This window comes from Hetaerina americana, unplaced genomic scaffold (genome assembly GCF_022747635.1).
Source record: "Hetaerina americana unplaced genomic scaffold, ioHetAmer1.1.p SCAF_4, whole genome shotgun sequence".
Lineage (NCBI taxonomy): Eukaryota > Metazoa > Arthropoda > Insecta > Odonata > Calopterygidae > Hetaerina > Hetaerina americana.
The window spans coordinates 28858945-28886447 of record NW_027286985.1 but is presented as its reverse complement, the minus strand read 5'-3'; the positions used below and the strand labels follow the sequence as shown (position 1 = coordinate 28886447).

At 35.1% G+C, this 27503-nt stretch overlaps 2 protein-coding genes across 2 annotated transcripts; one reads left to right on the top strand and one right to left on the bottom strand.

Moving 5' to 3' along the window:
* Window positions 1–1054: 1054 nt before the first annotated feature.
* Window positions 1055–14679, bottom strand: LOC139692134 (protein nessun dorma-like). The gene is made up of 6 exons (XM_071590181.1): window positions 14155–14679; window positions 13678–13850; window positions 10832–10921; window positions 9904–10094; window positions 5744–5912; window positions 1055–1256 (listed from the first exon to the last, which is right to left on the bottom strand). Exons 1-6 carry the CDS (start codon window positions 14416–14418, stop codon window positions 1055–1057), a joined length of 1089 nt encoding a protein of 362 aa, XP_071446282.1. The 5' UTR covers window positions 14419–14679.
* Window positions 14680–14912: 233 nt separating this feature from the next.
* LOC139692243 (uncharacterized) lies at window positions 14913–26717 on the top strand. The gene is made up of 8 exons (XM_071590314.1): window positions 14913–15554; window positions 15641–15788; window positions 15901–16069; window positions 17777–17965; window positions 18469–18746; window positions 19446–19688; window positions 22518–22773; window positions 24932–26717. The coding sequence occupies exons 1-8, from the start codon at window positions 15429–15431 to the stop codon at window positions 25068–25070; spliced, it is 1548 nt and encodes a 515-aa protein (XP_071446415.1). The 5' UTR covers window positions 14913–15428; the 3' UTR covers window positions 25071–26717.
* The last annotated feature ends 786 nt before the right edge of the window (window positions 26718–27503 follow it).

Genomic DNA, 27503 nt, shown 5'->3' with positions numbered 1-27503 from the left:
TTTACCTAGCATAGCATTATGGAATTGTATCATTTTGCCAAAGAATTAATGAAAGTTAAACACAAAGGAATTCTTAGTTGAAGATTTTCATTTGTCAATTAAGTTTTGTTGCAGCATAACACAAATAGGTGGTTACATGTAGAAAGCTCTCTCGTAACCTTTATCTTTCAAAATAGAATTGAATGAGAGTAGTTAGAAAGGGTCTCGGAAATACCACTAGATGTCAGTGTAAGTGAAATGAGTTTCCCATGTAGTAATAAGTAATCCATTATGAGTAAAACACACCCAGTGTGCAGATCATCATCTGCACACTGGTCAGCCAAAATGTGCCACTCCCACAGAAATTAATGCAAAAGAGCATAAAATGGTCATGGATAATTGCCAACTGAAGGTGCAAGAAATTGCTGAAACTTTAGGGATATCATCTCAATGGGTATATCACATTTTAACAGTGGAGTGGGATGAGAAAATTACCTGTTAGATGGGTGCCGCAGACTCTAGACGCAGGATAACAAATACATCAGAATGGAAATTTCCAAACAATGTTTGACCAGTTTTAATAGCAACCAACAAGATCTGCACCGGTTTGTGACCTCAGATGAAACTTGGGTCCAATATTATACCCAAAGACAAAACAGCCGTCAAAGCAGTGGAAACATTGATTCACCACCAACTATGAAAGCTAAGGCAATACATTTGGCCTGAAAGGTAATGGCTTCAGTTTTCTGGGATGCGAAAGGGATACTGCTTTTGAAGAAGAGAAAGCTATGATTTTTTTAAAGTCAAGACGAATAAATGTTTTTTGGTTAAATTTGATGAAAGTAAGTTTTGGCCTAGTGTTGGATTTGAAATGAATGAAGACATGTTTGGTTAAACAAGGATAAAATATAAATGCAATTTATTCGAATTTGGCAAGAATTATCCCTCAAACAAAAAGTTTGAAAATCATTAGATAAAATTATTTGGTAATATGTAGGCACAACCAATTTTGAAAAAAATGACATTTGCACAAAAAACATCGTAGAAATCAGCTATTACTGTAAAGTCAAACTTACTATTTCTCTCCTTTGCCATATCTTGATTCAATTAGATCCAGGAATGACTTGAGCTCAAACATGCTTCCTTTTCCCAAAACAGCAACCACAGTTTTGGAAAACGTGGACACTTCTTTTGGAATGTTTTCACTCTGAGGACTGCATGAATTTACATGCATATACTGTTTACATCTTCTTAGTTTCTCATTGGCCATGGCAGTCCTAAAAGAAATGCCAATTTCAACCGATTCTTTATCAATTCTGGAAAACTCAACTGCAGGGCATTTAATATTAAGGCAATATTTCATCACACATCAAATAATAGATATTCACTAAAGAACAATCATATATTTCCTCAGTTTAATTTTTAAACATTCAAATTACACTATACTGTTAGCATGATGTGTGACATATGTGTGGCACAAGTTGAAATGAATTGACTCTAGTATTGTATCAGCATGGTTTCTGCAAATTGAAATGTATTCAGTGTGCCTATGTATGCCTGATGTCCTTCATTGTCAAAAGCAGGCCTGCTTCTGATGATGAAAAATAAAGGTGTTTCTTCGCATTGATTATGCAGAAAAGCTACAACACTAGATACAGAATATAGGGAAAATGAGGAAAACACTTCGCATACATTTTTGTGGGAGATTAAGCAAAATTTGTGAGGTCAGCCATGCATTATTGTATTGCAGCATCCAGCATGTTGCTTTAAAACAATACTTTTTGTGATTAATACATCGTTTTGGTGATTATTCAGTGCATTCCTATAGTATGCTCCATTTACAGTAGGATGTGCCTGCTTGACATAGTGATAAACAATTTCCCGAACATTGAAATATGGTATGAACATAACTTTCCCTGTAGAAGCCACCACCTTGGATTTCTTGGTCTCGATGATGGTAGAGATTTCCACACAGTTTTGCTCTTTGCTCTCAGGATCAGAATGATAAGTTTCATCTACGGTATTAACCTTGGGAAGAAACTCCTCATGCCCCTGTAACATGAACTTTAACTGAGAACAAAACTGCACATGAATATGCTGTTGTTCAGATATGATCGTCTCAGTACCCACTTTACACAAACAAGTATCTCATGCAATTTTTCTCTTACAAATGTTTGGGTGGCACCTGATGAAAATGCTAATATTTCTGATAATTCTCTAGACATTATCCAATGGCCTACTCATACAATGGCAGAGGAGCATTCATGTTTATTTTGTTGAAAATATCTTCCCTCTTTGAACCTCTATCAATGTTTTTGCCTTGTGCTATTGGGAAGAACAGACCCTCCAAAAGCCTCTTTAGTTTTACATAGGTCTTAGCTGATGATTTATTCAGATGGAAGCAAGTAATTAATGCAGCATTGCATGTTACCACCATCACCACAGTAGGTAAAATGGATCTTTTGACTTTGCTTGCAATAGCTGCTACTGGTGTGATTATTACTATTAACAGATAGTCTACCATTGAAGTTAGGTTTTGGATGGTGACAGACTGAACACTGATACATTTCTTAACCAGACAACACTCACCTTACGTCTCACACTAAGATACAATAAGCCCTTCTTCAATTCTGCATATTTCCTTCTTTCACCCCACACAATGGGCATATTCTTTTCCTCCCCTTACTTAGCTTCCTAACATTCTCTCTCTGTTACAGTCCTCATCATCCCAAGTAATCAAAATGCCCTGCATCCATATTTCCTACCTCTTTGGATTGCTCCCAACAATCCCCTATCCTTTCCTACCATGCCTGAGTTCTCATTAATCTCATTAAATATCATTAATGGCATTTCTTCAATACTCCAAATATCATAGTATGTATGCAGAAGAACTCCAGATATATCGAAGTACCACAATCAATAACCTTCCTCTCGCAAAACAACAAATTAATGCTGACCTCAATAACATAAGATGAAGCACGCAAAATTTTGTTAACCTAAAGTCACATAAAATGCAAGGTATACTGATTGGATATCTTAAACTGCTAAAATCTATCACAGTATTTCAATCACCCAACTGGTATCTTCACGGCACACTCATTGCTTTTAAAAATGTTGTTACAAATCTAGGTATCCTTGTAGATGGAAATATCTCATGGTCTCTACAAGTTTTTAAAACTCGCAGAACTCAATCAATCCCTCCACTCCAATAAGAAATATCAGTATTTTATGCCCATTATATCAAAGAAGCAGATGGTTTCTTCTTTCAATATTCCTCATTTTGATTATGGTGACATAGCTAGGAATTGAACTCAAGCTAGAACTCCATATTGACATAGGATTTTAAATTTCTTTTAAAATTTGAATTAATAATTTCCTTTAAATATTTTTAAATGAAAATTCCAGACCTCCATGAATGCAATTAATCAATATTTGGGGAAGCATGAGGGCTTATTGAAGGCTGTGACATCATAAACTCATGTCATTATTATAATAATCATAACTCAAAAATGTTAAGTTCTACCTGAAGAAGCCCCCAGGATGTGCAAACAGGGTAATCACCCCTATTATGCCTGATTCTCAAGAAACCATGGAATATGCAGAGTCATAGTAAATTGAAGATCCACAATTTACAGAATTAGAAATCAACCATTAACACAGTAATCAACCCGAAGGTCGATTTGGTAGGTGATGGTAGAGTTCACTCAGTACTAAGCCTGACGGCGTGTGAAATTCACACATCAGGGTAGGAGGGCCAGTTCCTTTCCCTGTTCCGGTTATGGTTTCCTAGGAAGACCTGGTACCCGAAAAATTATATAGCTTGGGTGGAGCTGCCGGTGCCCAGAGAGGCTTGCCCGGGAATCAAACCCGGGCCCCACCAGTCGGTAGTCCACCGTGACCCACTTTATACAGGTAGAGTTCACCCAGTACTAAGCCCAATGGCGTGTGCAATTCACACATCAGGGTAGGAGGGCCAGTTCCTTTCCCTTTGCCGGTTATGGTTTCCCAGGAAGATCTGGTACCAGAAATATCACATAGCTTAAGTGAAGTTGCACTTGTCCAGAGAGGCTTGCCTGGGAATTGAATTCAGGCCCTTCAGTCAGTAGTCTAACGCTCTACCCCCTGGACTACCGTGACCCACAAATCAACCATAATATACCCGAATTAATTCTTTACAATTCAAATATTGAATTTCGTGTCTCTTAAGGTCCATCAAGCACCAGCCCAACTAATCTTTATTGCCTAAGGCAAACATACGGTATTCTTCCTTTCATTAATGGCCGCATTCAGATGTAGCTATTATTTTTCTACTACTTATCATATAAAACAGAATATAGGTAAAATGTAAAACTATAAATTCAGAAATTAAATATTCAATTAGGTGTCAGCTTTAACTATGGTTAATGGTAAATTCAATTTTGAATGAACGTTCTTAACGATGAATTCAGTATCATGAAACCCAGAGAATTAAATGAAGACATGAAATCCAACCCTTATGATTTTTCAAAAGGCCCAAACAAGCTTATGCTACACAATTGCAATGTTTCTGGGAGACAATGGGGAGACAATCAGAAACTGGATGCTATTTGTTTCTTTGACACAGCTTCAGTAAAAATTGTTTTCCTGTTTCTCCATGGCATGGATAAATAACGATTATGATTAATATGAACATGTATTCTTAATTGCTGTTTACTTTATTTGTTTACTATCCTATCTCAGTGTATGATGGTACATTCACTATGTGTTTAATTAGGGGTACAAAAACGTTTTGACTCTAGACCATAAGGAGAAATGATGATATCATAATAGATTCAGCTGCACTTCCAAATTTCTATGAAAAGATACACAACTGGAGTTCTGCAAAATTAATTTGGAGAATGTACATTTTTTACAGGCGTAGTAAGCAGTATATTACATTCCAGTGTTTTAATGAAGAGTTTGGAATATGTGATGCAGAAGTAACTGATTTTTTTTTGCCATGTTTGAGAGCATTCCTTACAGCAGACTAAAGCCTTTTCCCATAGGAAGTCAAAGAGAATTTCAGCAACTAACAAATGTCCACTTCCTGAATAAGACAATGAATTGATTTTCTCTTAATCAGAACCCCTGAGTGGATACCCATGTCTATGGAAGCTACAGACTTTCAATAGCAACAAAACCTACACCATAATAATGTGATACTCCTCAATGCTGCAGTAATTTAATCTTCCTTGCATAATTTATGTTCATAAGGTGACGTGTCGACAGCAAGTACAATGAATAACATAACTAATTTATGATACGTATATAGTGTCAAGGCTTTATGTTTTCATGAATATTATTCTTGGGATAACCTAAAAAATGGCATTCTTTTCATTTACATTTCCCTTTGCCTGAGAGCATTCTGCTGCGGAATGGATCCAAATTCATGTGACACTCCTGGTCATACCTAGTTCCACCTGAGCTGTGCATTTTCTACTCACGTGGCACAAGGAAAGGAACTGACATCCTCGAATTGAGCATATAAATTGCACATATTGCAAAGTTAAGTTTGAGGTGAACTCTAACATCATCTATCAAAGCCAAACTTCAATTACTGTGGTGGTGATAAAGTATAAGAGAAATAATTGCCACTCAATTTGTTTTACTTGTAGACTTTATCAAGGTGGTTTTTAAATTTATCCTCTTTTGAACATATTTCAACTATAAATTGAAATGAGCCCAAGCATTAATGATTTACTATGAACTTTTATACAAAATACCACTCCATTCCATCATTACCTACCTGATGGAAGAACTAGACAGCAGTTCCACCTCATCCTGAATATACTTCATTTCTTTCTGTAGTTCCACCATTCGCACCAAAAGAGATTCCTCACTTTCGCCTGCCTCATTTTCACCTATGCTTTCTGGTACATTCAATTTTTCCAGCTGGGAAGATATAACTCCAATATCTGCAAACAATTACCGGCATTATTGAAAAAATATACTGTATCTAATTTAGTCACAGATTATTGATACATGGCCCATTATGAAAGTAATGCTCATGTCTTTATTGTGACGAGACTAACCATGGCAGTGTGGTAAAACTGGTCGGTAAATTTGGCGAAGGGTCTGCCCTACCAATGCAGCCGGTCACCAGTTGGCTCCAAAGAGTCTGAGCGGAAAGACGTGCCCTTTCGTGAAGTGTGTTTTTTGACTTTGTAACACATCGCACCCAGCCACACGTCCTTTAACATAACCAACTTCCTGGCCCAGAGCACCACCCCTTAAACATACCCCAGGCCCCTTACGGTCCCAACTTGGCTCCGTGCAACTTTTTTTTTTGTTTCCCTGACTGAAGAGAGAGCTGAAAGGAAAGCATTGGAGGACCGTGGGAAACATCCAAAAGCATGTAACAATGTATCTGAGAGACATTCCCATCAAGGAGTTTCAGGGTGCCCTCCAGGCATGGCCTCCACAAGTGTATTAATGCAGGGGGAGATCATTTAGAAAAATTTTTAAACATTTGCACAAGTACTATCAATAGATCTATTTTTCCCAGAGAATGAGAGAAGTGGGCTCGGTACACGTTGTGATAATGGTAAAGGAGGCATAACTAGTTGAGGCTATGAAATCTAGGGTTTTTTAAATATGTTCATCCAAAATCTACCTTAAATTGTCAACAACTAAATAATAATTTTGGATAAATAAAAATAAGAATTAATTTTCCAAAAATGTTGAGAATTGGATTACTTATTTCAAAATTTCTCCATTGCCATCTGCATGCCATGCACTATGAATTTTTGAGTAAGTACATTTAATAAATCTATTTTTTCCAGAGAAAAAGCGCATTTCTTTCATAGTGGACCTTGTAAATTTGTGAATGTGATGTTACATGAAAACTCATGTGCTAAATGCCATTGCAAAGGTTCTGCATAGTCCTCAACATTACAACTGCCATGATGAAGGCCTTGAATAAAATGCTGGGAATGTTCTAGGAAATGTTAAGGATCAACAATAAAAATGGATATCATACTGCCAAGCATTTCCCTGCATTTGGGACCTCTGAAAATGACAAGTGAAAGTATTGACAAGTGCTTTGAAAGGGATCTCAGGTCAAGACTTGCTGACATGCTATGACAACTAGCAGAAGTGCTAGGATTGCTGTAATTAAGCTGGCCATTCAAAGAATAATTTTGAACAAGGAGGAGGTCATTTCAAAGAACAATTTCAAGCAAACACATTAGTTCCATTAAATTCTATAGATACATAATCTATACAGATGTTTTAATCTTCACATGCGTTCAATAAAATAATATTTTCAGATTGAATTTCATTACTTTCCAAACAAATCTTGTATTTAAAGAGGCTGAACATGGATTGAAAGCATTTCAGTCTTAAGAAGCTAACTGATTGCTTGAGTAACTGTCATCACATCAGATGGGTGAACATGGAGGAAAACCCAAGAGAACTTCTTCATCAACGTTACCCAGCAGAGGTCTCCACTGCGATACCATTTCTGGTTTAGTATGATAAATAATTTTGAAATTAACGACAAAATAGTATAAAAAAGAATATAATAATTTTTTAAAAGAAAAACTAACTCCAAGAAATCACTTTATATTTACGAATAAAATATTTATTCAAACAACCAAAGTTTCAACATGTCGCATTTTCATCAGGTGATCATGACGCTACATGTTGAAACCTAGGTCATTTGAATTAATGAAACAGTTTCTGGCGTCACTGGTGGAAATTCTTCATATTGAAATTAAATTTAAAATACTTCGCCTTTCCACATAAACCACTTTTATTACTACCTAGGTTTCGTTATGGTATAACATCATCAACAACATGATGTTATACCATAACGAAACCTAGGTAGTAATAAAAGTGGTTTATGTGGAAAGGCGAAGTATTTTAAATTTAATTTCATTTGAATTAATATTTTATGTGGAAATGCAGGGTGTGCTCCTGGAGTCATGGATCGTTTAATCAAAGTAATGCTGGAGATTACATTGCAAAAGAAAAACAAAGTTTAGTTCATAAAAATGAACAGCTTTTATTGGCAAACTGCAGGGAATATATTCTCAATTTTCCCTACTTCCGTTAATAACAATCGGTTGCTATTCCTTGCGCCTCATTTTGACCGTTAAATTCAAAGATGCAAAAAGATTTAAGAAATAGTAGAGACTGTTCACTTATGTTTAATGGTGACCATCAACTTCATATTTTTACCAATCAAAAGGTAACCTGGTGTAAAATGATACAGTAGTTTTCAAGAATGAAGACCTTTCTTTGAGTAGATACCTCCCAGTAACTAGGACTTCTATACGTTCAGCCGGAAAAAATATAATCATCATGGTCATTCCTCATGGAATCAATCATCATCTGAAGTACGAATATTTCAAATATGAATAGAGATTGATATTATACAGTAGTTGAATAAGCAATAGTATTTCTCCCTCTCGAATTACAATTCCTCTTTCTACCCATTACATTGACACTGCCTCCCTTCCCATTACTGAAGTGGCCAGGGTGAGTGGAACTATGTTGAAGGACCATTAAATCAAGGAATTCAAAATATGTAGAACATCCTTAGGTGATGACCAATTTCCGTTAAGAAAATGGTAGCATAAGATTTCAAGATTATTTATATTTAAAGATTAAGCCCTCAGTACCATTGTGGAGAAGACAATACAGAGAGACCAACATGGGTGAATCTGTAGAAAGCTTTTGAACATGTAGATGGGAATATGATACTGTGAACTATAAAGGGATTTGTCATACAATGAGATGGTATTTAATGAGATCGAGGAAAAGAAAAAGTTAGCTTGGAATTATGCAGAGCAAAGATAAGAAAGCTTCAGTTTGATGGCAACTAGGGAAAGACAAGTGTCAAGGAACACTTCCACTTGGAACAAATGGATGAGTTTTAATATTTAGGCAACAAGATAATATGGGCAAAGCAAGAAGGATAGAGCAAACAGTATAAGGAGGAGAAGACTTGCAATCATAAAAATAACAATTTACTAATGACAAATAATACTAGCCTAGATATAACGAAGCGATTCATAAAAGCTTATATAGGTACCTATGGTGTCCACTTTCCCACAGCAGTAAGAACGGCAATATAAGTAGGAAATAAAAGAAGACTAGAAGCAAAATAAATGTTGGGCAACACAGAATGTTGAAAATAAAGTGGCTAGATAGAGTAAAAAATGAAGAAGTACTTCAAAGATAGGGTAAGGAGAGCAGACTGCAGAGGACACCGCAGGGACAAGAGGATTACTGATAGTACATCGTGAGGCACACTCATTAACTGAAGGCCATAATCAAAGGAAGCATCACAGAGAGGCATTGCAGAGCAAGACCAATGATGAATTATGGGAAGAGGGTGATGGAATATGTTAAAGCAGTGAACAAATTAAAGAATGAAGAGATTAGCAGAGAATAAGGTAAATTGGTTCTAAAAATCTATCCTCAGATTTAAATTCCACGAAAATGAATTTCAACATGAGCAAATAGAATCCCGATAATTTTTTAACTTGATACCATTATAAATTACACAATTATCTTGTGTAGATATTCCAGACTATAGATTTGGAAATTTAAATCAAACAAAATGCACAATACACATTATGTTAGTTATGCAATTTATAAAGCACAAAACACTATCCAGTTCAATCTGATGACATTCAAAGAATATGCTAACTTCAGCATTGTTCCATAGAGATGCAAGAAAATCACCATAGAGGAACCTAGAAATAGGTAGATCCAAGGGGAAATTTTGTGAAAGACTTTTTATTATGTTTTTTTCACAACCTGGTTTTTTAAGTATATGTTTTTTTTATATGTGTCAGCAGTTAAAGCCACTATCATGATTTTCATTAGTCTGTAAATAAATTTCACAGTCTTCTGTCCTCAAAATTATAGTATAATAATGATGACACAGTTACATACCATCACTGTAATCACTACTACCAAGATCACTTTGGCTCCCATCACAGCCAGCACTATCAACATCCTCACATTCTTCCATAGCAGCTTCTGCTCTCTCCATTTCTTCTTTAATGCAACGTGATTTTGACACTAGATATCGTATCCTCTCAGCATCTTCAGCTCTCACTTCACCAGTCACCATGTCATACAAGCTGGAAATGTAAATTTAACTTTACCAAACGAGTAGACAAAAGGAATGATATTTCCACAAGCATCCACAAAGTTCTCCCTATATGATTTAAGCTTGAAAGATTTGTGCTCAGTTAAATTCCTATCACATCATTTTGGCCGCCCAAATATGTGAAATGTGCACATTGCAACATTGTCTTCATTTCCTTATAAAATTTCTAGACTTGCAACACCAAAATAACACACACACACGCACACACACACACACAATTATATCACACACTTTTATTAGTGGCAAAGGTCATAAAAACACAAAAGACATTCTATGAACTCTTGAATACTGATTCTCTTAGGAAAACTATGAAATTAATTCACAGCAAATTTAGTTATTCAGTTAGCAGCTTAAAGGAAGTTATAAAAATGACTATAGGAAAAATGAGAGTACACAGGATTAAATGCAATATAAAACCTATGATTGCATTTATAACATTTTTAAGTACCATAATGGCGATATTAAATAATGTAGTATGGGGAAGATTTTAAGTCTATAGACCTCATGTGTAAGGGCAATATTTAAATAAAAAATGGCATGCCCATTTGAGATATCATAAGGATTTGGGTTTTGTTATTATATGCACAAGAGCATCAAAGACACAAGAATAACCATTGGCTAGAGATAAAAATTGATGAATTTAATGCTATATGATGCATTAATGGATTTAAACCAGAAAGACTATAAAAATGCTATTTAATGCCTTACAGATTCAAACGTTTCTCCAAATAAGATTCTGGCCAACTTGAAGAATCATCTGTCTCATCCCAAGGATACCATATCTGTTGAAAGAAAAACCTGGAAGGAAAAAATAAAAAAATAGACAATTAATACACTGAAAGCAACTTAACTTGATTGATGAAAAATGAAAACGTCACTACCATGACAATCCTCAAAGAATTCCTTCCATAATAAAATGAGTGAGTATGAACATTCAAACGTTTCATTCAAATTAAAAACTGTCTTGTACATTTGGCTAACTACCAGAAATGAACATCCAGGAGCAAAGGTGAATGATGGCAATGATGAAAAAAAACAGGCTTTTGCACCAGAGAAGAATAAGTCCCTTTCGATATCCCATGGAAAAATAAAGCAGTGAAAATGGTGGCAAATAACAATAGATAACAGATAAGGGAATAATTCAACTCCCATAACTTCATGGGATAAAATGTAGAACTGGTGGTTTTGAAATTCCAAGTGAAAATAAGACGTCAACAATAGCAGTGATGCTAGAAAATTTTAAATGAAACGGATAAAATCCAGAACGAGTATTAATGAAGATAATATGGAAACAATGTGGTGATTACAGAAAAAAGTAAGAAGGTAGGAGCAAAAAGAAAACGAGGAAACTTGAAAAAAAGAGTTATTGAGGAGAAGAATGTCCACATGCCCAGAGAAGTTAATAATAAAAAACTAATGCAGAAACTGATATAGCACAGAAAACAAGGTGTAGAAGACTGTGGAAAGATATGGGGAAATTTTAAGCAAGAGAAAATTGGATACACTTTAAAAATTGAAAGAAATGATTATGGGTCAAAACATAATTAACATTTATTGCAAAAAATGCCAATGGACCAAATTAAAATTTGGCATGTGGAGAGATTATAAATATGCAAAAATAAATGGAAAATAAATTAGACCCACACAGACATTGGCAGGTTATGTAAGCAGCATAAAGGTACTCTTTATTAAGGAATAATAGACAGTGAGAGAGAAGATGATCTGTAAGAAACAAAATTGAGCAAAAAAGTGAATGGAAATCGAAAAACTTTGAAAGAATTATGGTGGTGCTTTTTTCAAACAATATAGGGTAGCTTTTTAGTTCCTTCTGTAAAAAAATAGCTTTGAAATGGAAGAACTAAAAAAATAAAAGAACTAAAAATGACATTTGACATTACCAATAAAGCATCATTAAATAACTAAATGTACACAATGCCATTTATAAAAAACTAATGCCCTCAACCAATTAGCCACCGATGTGGAGCACAACAGATTAAAAGTAACCCAAGGATTAGGGCTTTACAAACATTTCACTCTTTATGCATATGGTATCATACATTTCCATGACTTATAAATTTCAATATTTTCAGAGCATTATGACATCACTTATTGGAGGATAATGCCCTCCAATGAGAGATGTCATAATGGATTGGATACTACCTGGTTAATCCAATAACTTATTGGATATTAACTGCTAAGAACTAATTTAATTAAAATTGCAAGGCAGGCATTCTCTCTGCAGTCTTAATAGAAAAAGGACTATGGTGGCCAGACACCCAGATAAGTAATGGATGAAATTATAGTCAAGAGGGCTCAAGTGCAGCTTTTCCTTGAAATAAATTATTATTATTTCGCGGACTACCATTAAGATTAAGGTAGGTTTTGGATGGACACAGACCAAAAACCACCATGATTCTTAGCTCACCTAACAAATACCTGCTGCCCCACATTACAAAAAAAAACTTTTTCTTCAATTCCATGTACATTCTACATTCCATCCAGCTAGCCAATTCAATTCCTATCCTTAACTTGCTTGCCAAATGTACTATCCTCTATTCAAGTCTTCAATATTCCATTGCCGATCAAAGTTCTTTGTATCCACCTTTCCTGTCTGTCTCCTTTGGATTTCTCCCAACAATCCTATCTCCTCCCCCGCCATGACTCGTTTTTCCTCAGTTGTTTTAATTACTGTATATTTCACTATTTCTATCCTTTTACATACACACATACATATTCCAAAAGCCTCCAATACACACACCTATCATCTTGTTTCAACAAAGTTTCCCCACTATGCTAAATGTCTCAAAGAACAATTTCTCATCCTTCCTAAATGCCCTTGACATCAATTCCATCCTTCTTGAGAAAGTATCTTTCCTAGTGCAATTCTTATTCCGATTTCTGTATTACTTTAACCAACTTAGTCCAAAACACTTCCAATATTGTTTAACTGCTACCTCTGCTCTAATTTTTGCCCTCCTATTTCTATGCTAAAGTTAGCCTCCCTCCTTCGCAAAATCCTAATGACCTATGTTTTATTAAAATTTGTCAGGTCTATTAAATTGTCAAAGTAAAAGATAAAAAATTATGTAAATTTTAAATGAAAAGGGTGAAAAAAATTATTGGATCTATTATGCTCATGCTTAATATCAGTCAGTAGTCATATAGCCTAAAATAACCACATTAATAAAAGAAAAACATCGATTATTTTAGAGTATATCTAGATAGGAATACATATTTTGTTCATCAATGTGAATAATATGAACTTTTCTAAGTGGCTCTAAATATATGTGATTGATGCAAGCCATTAACAAATAAAATGAAAGGTTAGATTCCACAAATTTTATAACAACGTATTTTATCGAACTACGAATAATCACATTTGATAATACCAGTAATTTTGCATAAGCTATCCAAGCAAAGGAGAATAGACCATTGCATTCGAAAATGAAATTGCCGAGTCTGAATGGTTTAAAAGAAGAGGGTCAAGAGTGAACCTGTAACTGGATAACTATTATCTAATGTTTTTGTCAATGACCACAAAAAACATGGCATACCGAAACTTGTCCAAATCATCAGCCAAGATCCAAGGATCAACCAATTCATAGTTAAAATCGACTGGAAACAATTCAATCAATCCAGCGCTCCTCCTAGTTTGAGGTAGTGGTTTCTCATTGATGCTGAGCACTTTCACCTCGGCTGAAAAAGTTTCCAAACTGGTCGACAGAACCTAAAATAGAATAAATTTTTAAATTACGTAAAATCTCATTGGATGTCACTTGAACCCAATGAAGTTTCACACTTTATTTGAACACCACCAAGCAACCACGAATAAATACCACGTAACAGTCCATTATATAGTCAGTATTTTTGTTATTACTGCAAAGCCATTATAATTTTTACGATACCAATAAATTTTGAATAAGAAATTCTTCCATAATAAACGCACCGGGATAATTTCAAATGATGGCACTATTAAATAGGAACGAAACCAGTAAACGAATAAAATCTACGAAAATCAAATGCATCTTTACCTCAACTAATATTTCACTCGGATATTGAAGACTCATCAGCTGACATTTCTCCACGGGAATTTTCCAAATCGCCCTCCATCCTCTTGGGGCAAGGACCACACTTAGGTAATTTCTCCAAAAATCCTTCACCTGACTACCCAAAATACGATTCTTACAACTTCCAGGGTAGCCTTCATCAAACTCTGCACTGACAGAGAATATATCCCTATATTCTTGAAGCCTTTCCTGTAATGTCTTATCGAATTCAATTACAGTTGGCGCCATTCTTCCCAAAAATTTGTAATTCTGCCGGAAGAATTGATTTCCACCTCAGGTGTAATTGAACGGAGAAATATTATAACCACGTCGGCCGCTCATACAAAATTCAACATACAACTTAATAACAAATCCTCAAAAAGATACATCCCACTTCTCACAACTACCCAATTAACTCAACCAACTCGAACTGGCGGTTAAGAAAGTTACATAGTAAAGGACATAGAGACACTCTTCTTTTTCAAAAAAACGTCCTCTACAATGTCATCAGCGCCGCCATTGTAGATACTTGAACTTTAAAATGAAAAACGAATAATTGACATTTTCACCAAGTAGTGTGGGGTGTTGAAGAGCTCGTAGAGTATGACAAACTGTTACTAAGAGATTGCATATACCAGCTGTTGAACGAAAGTTATGTAAACTACGGAAAATTCCAGTCTCTCCTCTCTTTGACCGTATCAAATCATGTCGTTTGCATTCGTGATAAGAAGCTAATTATCTTGAAATCGATAATAATATTTTAAACTCAGATAAATGTAAAATTTAGTGGATATATTTCAATCATTAAAATAACCTAAAGGAATTAGCTGTTAATCCTGTATCGTAGTGGAAAGGGATTCTTTGTGTGATATGAGAAAGTTAACGGACCGAGGAAAATTGGCATTAAGTAGTGTCGCAATATATTCTGAATGACGATCTTGCAAGGGAAAAGACACCACGAAAAACCTCAATTTTATACTGCTTCGGATTTAAGGGAATATCTTGAGTTGAACATTCGGGGATAATGTTTATGTCCTGAGTGTATTTTTTTAGTCACATTAACTTTTCAAAATGTGCCTTGGTTGTGAAATTTTTCTTACACAGCTGAGAGCATGCAAGCGGAATGTGAATTAACAATCTGAGGTCACGAGCAGTACCAGTGATGCATTGAATTTTTTGTTTGTCGTTGCCGAGGAGTGAGATTTTTGACCAATGAGTTCATTTAATGTAGTTGAAATTGTTCAATATTGTTTATCATAATGAACAAAAAGGTAGTTTCAAGCTACCAAACCTCTGGCTCTCGAGATCCGATTTGGACTCAGGTTTCTTCCCAGCCAGAGGACAGTTTGGTTCTTGGTGGGTCCAGGCATGGAAGGCGGTCCGGGGTATGACTGAAATGTTTGAGTATCCGGTTTTTGCTACCGTACCATGGAAGAATTTACTTTATTTCTAAAAAATTAATACCTTTCAGAGATCAGCAGCTCATACGCATGCACAAGATCAGACGGCGACGGAAGTTAACATTAAGGGGTTAGGCGTTATGGCAACTGCAGTATTAATAGCAGGAGAAATGGCTGGTAGCGGGGTTCTTGCTTTACCGAGAGCTGTCATGGATACAGGTCAGTTTACATTAGTTCATTTAAAACGTTCATGGACAAATATAGCGGCATTGTAGATATAGTGTCTTATTTTTTGGGACAATAAGCCTCTATACTATTTTTTTCTGTTCAGGTTGGATTGGGGTAATTCTAGTTATCGTGTTTTGCTGCTGCGCAGCATATTCCGGTTCCCGCCTTGGAGAATGTTGGTGCATTATAGAAGAACGATACCACCAGCACAGAGGGAAAACAAGAAATCCTTATGCAACTATTGCTTTAGCAGCCTGTGGTCCTTGGGCTAGGTACATGAAGATAATTTTACGTATAATTAAGTGCATACTGCTCACTTAAATGAGAATAACTAATTAGGTACCCTGAAACAAATGGACATTTTGAATTATTCCTTCAATCAGAATTCTAACTTGGCTTCAGAAATTTCCCCCAGTTCTCATTTATTACTTGTAATTTATTTTCATTATTAATGCCGCCATTTTTGTTTCATATAGAAGTTTCAATGGATGAAGATAGCAACTTTAGGTTGATTAGAAGGAGAAAAGGTTTTTTGTGATTGCAATAGAATGAACTGAGATCACGTCCCTTCTGAACAAAATAAATGAAATTATTGTAAGTGTTGCATATCCGAGCAATGTGACAAACACAAATGTGCCTTACTGGTACTTCCATGCTCATGTTTTCGCATCTTGTATTTGCTAATTTTCAAATGAAGGAAGATTAACTTTGCTAATTCCAATAGAATTTTTATTTTTCATGACCACGGTTTCGTCACAAGGCAACATCATCAGGATAATCCTAATGGTGCCTTTCGATGAAAAAATAGTCATGAAAAATAAAAATTGTGGTAGAATTAGCAAAGTTTGTCTTCCTTCTTTTACGCCTCGTGTGAAAGATTTCCACATAGAGACAGTGTCTTAATTCATGAGCAAGTTGTATGCAGGGAGAGGTTGCATTCCAGAAAGTAACTTTTCATTTGACATTGGAAATCATAGGTCCTCTACTCAGTCCAGTCATGACTCATAACTTCTCGCTTACTCCTAGTAGTAGTAGTGGTTTTAGGGAGGTGAACGACAGCTGGGGTCATTTCCACCACTAGGGATGGACAGGAAAGGATGAAGGGTGGAGAGAAACCTGGTGTCTGCAAGCCTATGCTTAACAAAAGGTGCCAAGGGGTCCGCAGTTTAACGTCCCATCTGACACATCATACTCACTTAAATTTCTCTCCACAAAGCACCTCAAGGGGATACCCCTGAAAAGTATCAGTTTCCTCCAGGATTGGAATCTGGGTACTCTAGGTGGGAAGCCAGTATGTTAGCCACCGCACCATCCTGATCCCCTTATATTGGGACTCACTCCTAGCATTACTTTAAGTGCATGTTATCTTTCATTTTATATCCTCAATAGATGATTTTGTTGAATATGCTAAATGCAGACTGCCCTCCGCTGAGGATATAGATTGGAGGTGACAGATATCCTGCATAATATGTGACAGCCATCTTCAAATTAAGGGTATTGTCCTGCCAAGAAATTTTATTTGTTGTGAATATTCGTTATTCTTCTTTCGATATGTAAATAGTTAAAAAATACTTGTCATATTTTTGCATTCACCCTAAATCCTATAGTTGGTTTTCAACTATTTGGTCGCAAATGTTGGATGGAAAAATCTTTATTAACTCTTGAAATCAAAAAGTTTTTCTTAATTTTGGGTTATTTGATGCACCATGTTTGAGGTTGCTTGTTAGAATAAGCTTAAAGAATAAATTGTACGCATGTTTTGGAACATTTAATATTGTTTTCCACCAATTAGACCATTTCAAGCATCTTAAATGTCAGAGCCCACAGCATTCAGTATATACAAATATTCTCGTCCACAAAAAATTCCTACCCTTATTGTGTCTATATTTTAGTCAATTATTTATACTTCGAAATTATCCCCAATTGAGTCAGCTTTTTTTTTAGTTTGAAAATCATGTTATATGCCCTTTTTTTTGCAGTCGTCTGGTATCTACTTGTATCCAGATTACACTTTTTGGAGCTGGAACTGTGTATCTCCTGTTGGCTTCCAATATAGTCCAAGATATGCTCTTCCCAGTGATGCCAGACATTTCCTTTTGTCTTTACCTACTTCTCATTGCGGGGTTTCTTTGTCCCGCAATGTGGCTCGGATCACCAAAAGACTTTTGGCAAGTAATGGATCAAACTGTTCAAACTGCCTGTTATTGGTATTCTTGTAAAATCCATATCGTCTAGTAAGAAATGAGTATGTTATCATTACTAATTCTCTAACTTCTCAAGTTTAAATGATATTATTGTTTTATCAAATTGTTGCAGGGCAGTGTGTGGATTAGCCCCCTGGTATGTTTTGCGCATTTAGTAGGGGCCAGCTTATGATTTGGCTTTCATCAAAAGGGTTAAAATATTATTATATGATATTATCAATGAGTTAATATTCACTGCATCATAATGGCAAATACTCCATAATTTGAATGAAAATTAAGGAGAAATATCAGTAAAAATGAAATGCATACATTATAAAAAATCTTATAGTGTTTGTGGATAACTACCTAATTACTTCACGCGTTTATTAACTTCTCTTTTTAATGTTTAGTGACAGTATATTAACATTTATTTGATTCAGTATTGCACATTAATCATATTTTAATTTGATTCCCTTATTTTTCAATAGGATCGTTGGAATAGGAGCATTAATGACTACGGCGTTGGCCTGTATCTGCATATTCTCCAAAATGCTCATCGATTCAATGGAACCATTTCATCACATAGCACCCAATGCTAATGATATTCCTGAAAATGATGTCGCCAAGGTTCACACCTTATCCAAGCTATTCATTTCATTTGGAACTATTTTATTTGCCTTCGGAGGGGCTTCCACATTTCCAACAATCCAGAATGATATGAGGGAAAGGACAAGGTTTTCATCAAGTGTGATAATTGGATTTTCTGGTAAACATGTTTTATAATTTTAGAAAACTTTGAAATTAATAACACTTGTCAGGAGCGTCGAACTTGGATATGTGCCTTGGAAATTCATCACATTTAAAAGGCATGTGAAGTTTTAAAAAATAGTTCGTACTTTGTCAAACTCAAATAAATTGAAATATTTTTTTTTTGCAAGTTAGAGTTAAAATGTGTCAAATTCATAAATTATAACTTCACAGCCAACTAATTGTTTAACAATGGTAAATTCATTTAAGTTATGCAGTTTTTAATCATTTGTAAGTTATGGAAAATTTGTTAGTATAACTGCTAAGTTCTATGCATCCTAAAATTTTTCGTGAATATAGAATTTTAGTTTAATTTGTGCGCCATGAGTTTAATATAAATGTGATTATGTCATTTGATCGTGTATACTTCCTTATTGTGGATATATTTTTCACCCCTCAAGATACATGGAACAAGTAGTGAAGTGGAATAATGTTTTTTCATTTAGCAGTTGCATGCTTATGGGACACTTAATCATTTTCAGTGTACATATGATCAGAAAGAAAGAAAAAACAAATTGGATCATAGAAATTCTCATTTTATAGAAGGGTCTAATGTACAATTTCCAAAGGACTATTATTGCCAATGTCCCATTATTATTTGCCAAAAAATTTGTGAAATATTTTTGACTTCAACAAAGGTTTCTTATTTTTCTTACAGTGATTCTTTGCCTGTACTTACCAGTTGTGATTGGAGGCTTCATAATGTATGGTGAAAAAGTTGACCAAAATATTTTGGTGTCATTATCTCGGAGAATTCTTACCCCTGATGACTCTGAACCAAAGGGAAAATGGTTGGTGGATTGTGCTTATCTGCTCATGGGAGCACATCTTGTCCTTGCATTTTTGATTGTTGTGAATCCTGTTTGCCAAGAGATCGAGGAATTTCTTCGTATACCACACAGTATGTTAAAAGATGAATTTTATTATATTGGGTTCATATAGTACCATTAGTAATGAAAAATAGCCATAATTTAAATTTTGCTTGGTAAAAGAGTGCTCATGAATGAATTAACAATTTTATCATATAGTCTTAGCCAGAAATTGGCACATGGGGTTAGAAACTATAGGCTGAGTGCCTATACGTATTGGTTCTCGAGTACTTCACATATTTACCTTGGGTATGAATCTTAAGGTCACCGATACCTTTAGATGAAATATTAATTTACATAGTTTTTGTTGAAATTGCAAAAATTATTTGAATAATAAGATGGATGCTAGTACTAGGGGGAAAAAGTCCTTGTACCTGGTTAATCATACTAGTCCTCATTCCTTGTTACAACTACGTAAAATCTTTCGTCCATTTAATCTTCAGCATTCTCCTCCAGCATCATGTTTCAAAGGATTCTGTTCTTCATTGGCCCTTTTTTCCAATTTTCAGTGTCTCTGATCCGTAGTCCCATGCCCCATATGAATTTTTGATGAACTGTTACCTTGATGGTAACCCAAGGCTCTTTGAGCATAGTAATTTCCTCATGAATGCCTGATGCTGTATACCATAAATTAATAAACCTGGAAATTGTGTCTGCTCAGAAATTACCGTACACATAGACCTGTAAAAATAATTTTTCGCATTTTATAACTTTCAATATTTAAGTTTAAAAAGGTTCAGTAGAACCTCATAATATGAGCATAACCCATAACACGATCTTTCTGGTAAAGCAAAACAGTTTTTTAGTGATGCAACTGTCTGCTTATAAATTAATGTAAAATACAATAATGGGTTCCATACCGGAAAAATAAATTATGTACAAGGTTTACTCCAAGAAAATTATGTATACATTGTTTGGGATTGTGGACCATGTTCACCTTTTCTTCTATTGGGGAATGAGGCAACGGAGAATGCAAACTCATTTTGTAAAAGCAGAAAAGAATCTAAATATATTGTCAATTATTTATGATAAATAAAAAAATTGAAACTGAAATTGTTGCATTGAAATGCACATTAGTGGATGACTCAGTTAAAAGTTGTTGCGGCATCTGCCGCAGTTTTTTTGGAATTATGATACATACCTAACTCCTTTTTACTCGGAAGCTGTCTAGTGACATTCGTTTTTGCTGATGCTTTAAATTTAGTAAAAAATGTGACTGAATGATCATTAAATAAATTTATAGTGCACATCGCCCCTGCCTTTCTGGGGCAATGCCTCGCATCCATGGTTTGATAAAAAAGTTTCCCATGACCTCCATCACATTTAACCTGCTGTTTTGGGCTTTACACCTCTTGGAGACTCCTGGAGTTTCTGAATGGTAAATAAGCCTGGGTTTGATTTTCAAATCACCAATCACATTGATCTTGCAGATTTTTCTTTGGGGTCATATTTAAAACTATACAAAAAATTTTATTAAACCCCGTGCACAAAAAATCACTAATAATGTGTTTGAACACAAGTTAGGAAAAATGTGTGATCACTAGTGATGCTAAGATACTGTCAGAACGAGTGCTAGAGACAAACTACAGTATCAGGCATGCAATGAATCTGGGAATTTGCCTCTCCTCATCACTCATTATGTGAATAACTCACTGTGAGAGGTGCTCAAGTGTGGTTCCACTGTACCTCCTTCAAACTGCACTGAACTCGTACATGTATGCCCTATGAATCACAAAGAAAAATAATTTGGTAATGAAACAGCTCCCTTTTTACATTTGTAATGCTGTTTTGAAAAAACTTCCTTGAATTGTGTAGACTTACATATTTCATTCTATGCAAACAATTCCTGACAAAAATTGGCTAAAATCTTGGTTTGACTTTAAACTCTATGTCTGAGCATAAATGGATTGGTGTCATGGATATTTTGGATATTATAATTATTTAAGCCAGGAATTCTTGTGTATTAACACTTTCCACCATTCAACTGCAGATTCTCTGCCAGAGTATAGCCTAAATTAAAAGATGATTTTCAATGCCAAAACTATTACTCATATTTTGAGGAACTAGTTTTCACAGCATGCATAATTATGTAAAATATTAGTGCACTAGCCAATTATGTAGCGTTTCTTATAATATGTGGAAAGACAATTTTTTTTATTTTAATTATAAATTTTATGGTTCCTGAAATTTTTGCATTTAATGCAACTTTTTTTTCTTCTCAATTCAAAGAAAATTGACAACAAGGTTGCATTCCAACTCACTTTGTGTACAAGTGGAAGCAATTTGTTACCACCGAAATTCTTCGGTCATTGTGGTTATCATAGCATGGCACCGGGGTGATGAACGTATATCTATGATACAAACCCCTCTTGCCCAAACTGATGATGTCATTCTAATGGTTCGAATTGGTGGGGTAAGAAAGAATAGTAAATTATTTTGAAAATAAGTATTGTGAAGTACAGTATTTCCATTGAATAGTTCACCCAAACTGCTACCGGAAATACACAAGTGAAGATTCAACTTGATGGAATGTAAATGGTGTAATTGTTTCTTATTGGCTGTAATTTTTGACTGTTAAATGTTAAAATGTTTCTCATAAATGCAGTTCGGTCAAAAAAATCAATACATAGAGGTGATTGAATCAACTCATGGTCAAGCCTACTCTCATTTTCGTGAGAGAATATCAGATATGTAGTTAATGATATCAAACAATTCTGATTATCTAAATGGTATAGTCATTGACAGCACCCCAAATCCAACCATTTACTATTAGTTTTATAGCTCTAATTGTATTGGTGGGATGTAGTGTTTTTGTTTAATATATGAAATTGTCCACTGATTTAATGATTAAAATCTTTCAGATTTTGGATGGCGGCGTTGTGCAGTCCGCACGGCATTAGTAGTAGCCATGGTAATAGTTGGGGAAACGATTCCTAGTTTTGGGAAATTACTTGCTCTTGTTGGGGGTTCAAGTGTTACACTACTCACATTTGTCCTGCCTCCGTTATTCTACATGCGTCTGTGTGATCAAAACCCACCGCCGCTTCCTTCGCCATCCCGGAGAAGGTCATCACCAGTTTCATCTACCCAAGCAATTGAAATCGTGTGGCCAAAAAGGTAAGACTATAACTTAAAAATACCAAGGGTGAAACAAGAGAAGCACCCTGGTGAAATTATTTGTTTTACAATACCATTAAAGGTTAGTAGATATGCGTATGCAGTGTGTAATTTTACAGCCCAAAGATGCATTTTGTGTTATTTTTGCCCTATAAGCCATACTCCTACTCTGTTTTACCACAGAGTTCATATCAAATAAGTCACAGACATACATTCTGGGCAGACACTCTGACACTTGTGACATATAAGACGTACCCATTACCTGTGTAAAGTGTAGAATAGTCATTTTAAATCACAACAGATGGCTTCTGGTCACATATCAGAAATATGTCACCTAGCAAATATGACTGATGCTGAAGTTGATGAGGCAATGAAAAGTCAATAAAATTTGGATCTGAATCTATCTACAGATGAATCTTGAGACTGAGAGAGTAGAAAAGAAAAAGCTACAGTGGCATATTTTTGGAAAAGATCCAGATTTGGCATACCTTGCGGCAAATTGGAGTGATTAGGGACATAGTAGAAGAGAAAGTGCTGCAAGATGACAAAGGGGAATTCATTGAATAATAAAGTGATATTGAAGTAAAATACTACCAGGGAATAGGAATTAATATTGGATGGGGAAGAATGTTGAACTGAAGTTAGTTTAAGTTTAGATTGAGAGACTAGCCATAGAATGTTGAAATGAATCCTCTTTCAGAAAGGCTGTCGGTTTTTTTCCTAACAAATATTAATGCAGCAAGGAATACAAAGTCTGTTCAAAAAGTGAGGTGAATTTTGAATTTCCGCGGGTTACGTATTTTTGATTTTTTTTGTTGTGGCATTATGTTGGTACTTACGTCTTTCACTTATGCCAAAAAGTTCAGCCATTTTGAATGTTCAGTTAATTGTTGACAGCTATTTAGCTTGGACAAGTTTTGGCTTGTCTTCGATTTTTGCCTGTTCCAAAAAATGGAACAAAGAAATCTGTATCAAACTTTGTGTGAAAAACAAAATAAAGTACGTGGATGCATTCCGGATTTTGACTGTAGCTATTGGAGAAGCTACCTTGGACTGAAACATAGTGTATCGTTGGTAAAAAATGTCCCCAAGAGGGCCGGGAAGTTGTGAAGGACAAAGAGCGTGCTGGACGCCTGAGCAAGTCAACAATATACGAAAACATCGATGAAGTAAAGAAAATAGTATTGGCCAATCGTCAAATCACCGTTAGGGAAGTTGCTGAGGACCTAAACATATCGACTGGCTGGTGCCATTCAATTTTACCAATGATTTGGGCATGACAGGGGTCGCTGCAAAATTTGTATCAAAATTGCTCAATTTTGACCAAAAACTGCAATGCATTAACATTACTAATGAGGCATTGGACTCTGTCTGCGACTACCCAAATTTGCTCCAGAGGGTCATAACTGGTGACGAATCATGGGTTTATGGTTATGACCAGGAATTAAAGCTCAATCATCCCAATGGAAGCTGCAGTACGAGCGAAGAGCGAAAAAAGCATGCCAAGTTCGGTTGAATGTGCAAGTTTTGCTTACAGTTTTCTTCGATTGGGGCGTGGTGCATCTCGCGGAGTTCTTGCCACAGGGTAGAACGGTAAATAAGGAATATTACCTGCAAGTTATGCGCAATTTGTGCCATCGAAGCAATCCGCTAAGCTAATTTTTGTTCCTCCACAAATGCCCGGATTTGTGGAGGGACAAAAATTAGCTTTTGCACCATGGCCTGCCCCTGCTCACACATTGTTACTTGTGCGTGAATTTTTGGCCAAAAACAACACACTAATGATGCGGCAGCCACATTATTTCCCAGATTTGGCCCCCTGTGACTTTTTCTTGTTCCCAAAACTGAAGAGGCCCATGAAAGGACTACGCTATGCCACGATTGATGAGATGAAGACTGCATCGAAGGAGGAGCTGAACAAGATCCCAAAAAATGATTTTTTGAAGTGCTTTGGGGATTGGAAAAAACGTTGGCACAAGTGTATAATATCTAATAGGGATTACTTTGAAGGGGACAAAATAGGTATTCATCAATCAATAAATAATTTTTGAAAAAAACACAGAAGTCACAATACTTTTTGAACAGACCTCGTGTTGTAAATGTCCACCAAATGGCATGCATACCAAGATGATGTACTCAGTTGTAACTTTCATTTCAGGTTTATACCTCTACACATCAGGGTGTTGCTGTGGGAATTGGTCATCATAGGACTCATTGGTGGATCTGCATCAACATACTCTGCTGTCACAGAAATTTTTGGAGCTGGCTCCATTATTAAACCTTGTTACATTTCATGATTAATGTATATTTTAGTAGAACTTTTTATCTCTAGTTATTTGACTTCACTGCTTTAGGTGATTTGCTCAATCTGTTCATTTATTAAGTCTGGAGCTTTAATTTTATGATCATTTACATTTTCTTTGAAACAGACTTCATACACATTCTCTCAAGAGAAGGTGGAAGTAAGATGATACTGAGGGACCAATCAGTTGAACCCTATAGGTGGTAATCCCTAGGTTATACACCTGTAGAAATGCAGCAACTGTAAGCTGTAGGTGGGTCAAATTAGTGCACTGTCTTCCTTCTTTCCATCATTCCCCTTTAATTTTCCTCTCTTAATCTTTTATATTTCCTTCCTCTCTTCTAGTCTTTCAGTCCATAACTCTTGCCCTATCCTACCCAATAAACTGTATAACCGCCCATGCATCACAGAGATTATCATTATAGTGACTGAGCATTTTAAACTGAATTTTCATCATTCTGGAAGTGTGATCAAAAGTGGCTTTTTTGTGAAGAATTTTTTATGGTAAATTATTTTTTACATTATCTAATATTTAATTAACTACTTTTTATGTGTTTTATGGTTAATTTTTGAAAATAATAATATACAATGCCCACATACAGCACTCCCATTACTTTTAACATCAGTATTTACATAGCTTAGGTTGTTAATTTTTAACGCTATAAACCTGTATGGACTACTTGATCTTGACTTTTAAACCAATTCACAAAAATATAAACTGTACATTTCATCCATGCACAAAAAATAACTTTATTTGTAATAATTTATGAACAAACGTAAAAAGCATTTGCCATCCTAAATTCGTGGGTATACATTTATGTTTGTTGTGTTGTAATTAATGCCCATAAAATTTAAAAAATAAGGAATCTGTGATGTGATGCCAAAACCTTTGATAACACAAAATAAAAAAACATTCATTGTTCCGCCACAAGAACTATTAGGTGAAGCACATCAAGAGGAAGGGAAACTACTCAGTTAATATTAAGCATATACATGATGACATCTACACAAGTTCATGTATGTGAATGTGTGTAGACTTTGGTTAATCGTTGCACATAATGGTGCTAAACAGAAATAGTAATAACTTTATTCACCACTGGAGAAGTTTCTTATTTTTATGGCATAATTTATTAATGGTGGACGACATTAAAAAGACATGTATGTATAATTTAAAAACTAAAAAAAGACAAAATAATTTACTTTAATTTGGTGAATAAAAACACTAATTTCAAAAACCTTATCTCAATTATTACACTAGTTGTTATTGCATTGTTTATGATATTTCTGGGAAATATCTTAGGCAGATAGCTAATTCATAGTTTCATATTGTTAAATATTTTTATAACATGATTCAATCATTTGATGGTAATTATTCCAATACTCTGAAACCACTACTTTTTAAATTGTGTTACTTGTTATTATATTTTCAAACTGAATTTGGTTGTAGATAACATGTATTCATGATTCTCACTTGTATAATATGATTTGATGCAGTTTGTAGTGTTAGATAGCAAGTCGCATGGATCTATGAAAATGCGATGACTGGGAAATATTCCTTGACTTTTTATTTGAAATATTGGCTCTCAATTTTTATGTACCACTCAAATGAAATATCAAATAAATTTTTATACCTTTGATTATATTCATTCTTGACACTTTTTAGTTTGTATCCAGAATAAATTTGAGTTGAGGTGCAAATTCAGCTGCAATAGCATGAGCAGTAGAAGAGCCATTTAGATTTATAGATGATAATATTGCTTCAACTTTAACTGTTATAACTAAATTCATTCCTTGTGTATGAACCTAGATAAAACTCTGCAAATGCATAGTATAAACATACAAGAGGAAAAAAATCCAAATCAGAATTCCCCCTTTTTTGTCCGTAATCACCAAATATACGTAGCATAAACATAAGATAAATTACAGATTTTTATTAATTAAGAATAAATTTTTGTTTGGAGAAGATTGCTGATGGGAAAAAATAAAATTGTCAGTTTTTGCTTGATTTCTATAAAGGGGAAAGGACATTTTTTCTTCATCTAAGTACGTTTAGGGCTTTGGCTACCAGCCTGAAAGAAAGCGTATCATTTCTACAATGGATGATTATCCCTATTTTAACACTAGTGTGTAGGGATTGGGTTGCTGCAGTAGCTAGTGCCATGATTTCCCTACCCAAGGGGGCTATTACAAACTAGAGTGGAGTCACTTCGTCAGGTGGAGTTTACTGTGGCCACACTTTGTAATACCACCTGCTATCATTTAAATGAGCAGGCTGGAGTCTCACCATCGTCACTTTGTTTACTTGAGGGGTCGGGAGTTTTATTAGTAACCTTAAGCTTCGTGTGCATGAAAATTATTGCATTCATGTGGTCCAAAAATGAAATTAGCCTTTTAATTAGGCAACATAATTGTGCATAGGAACTTCTCA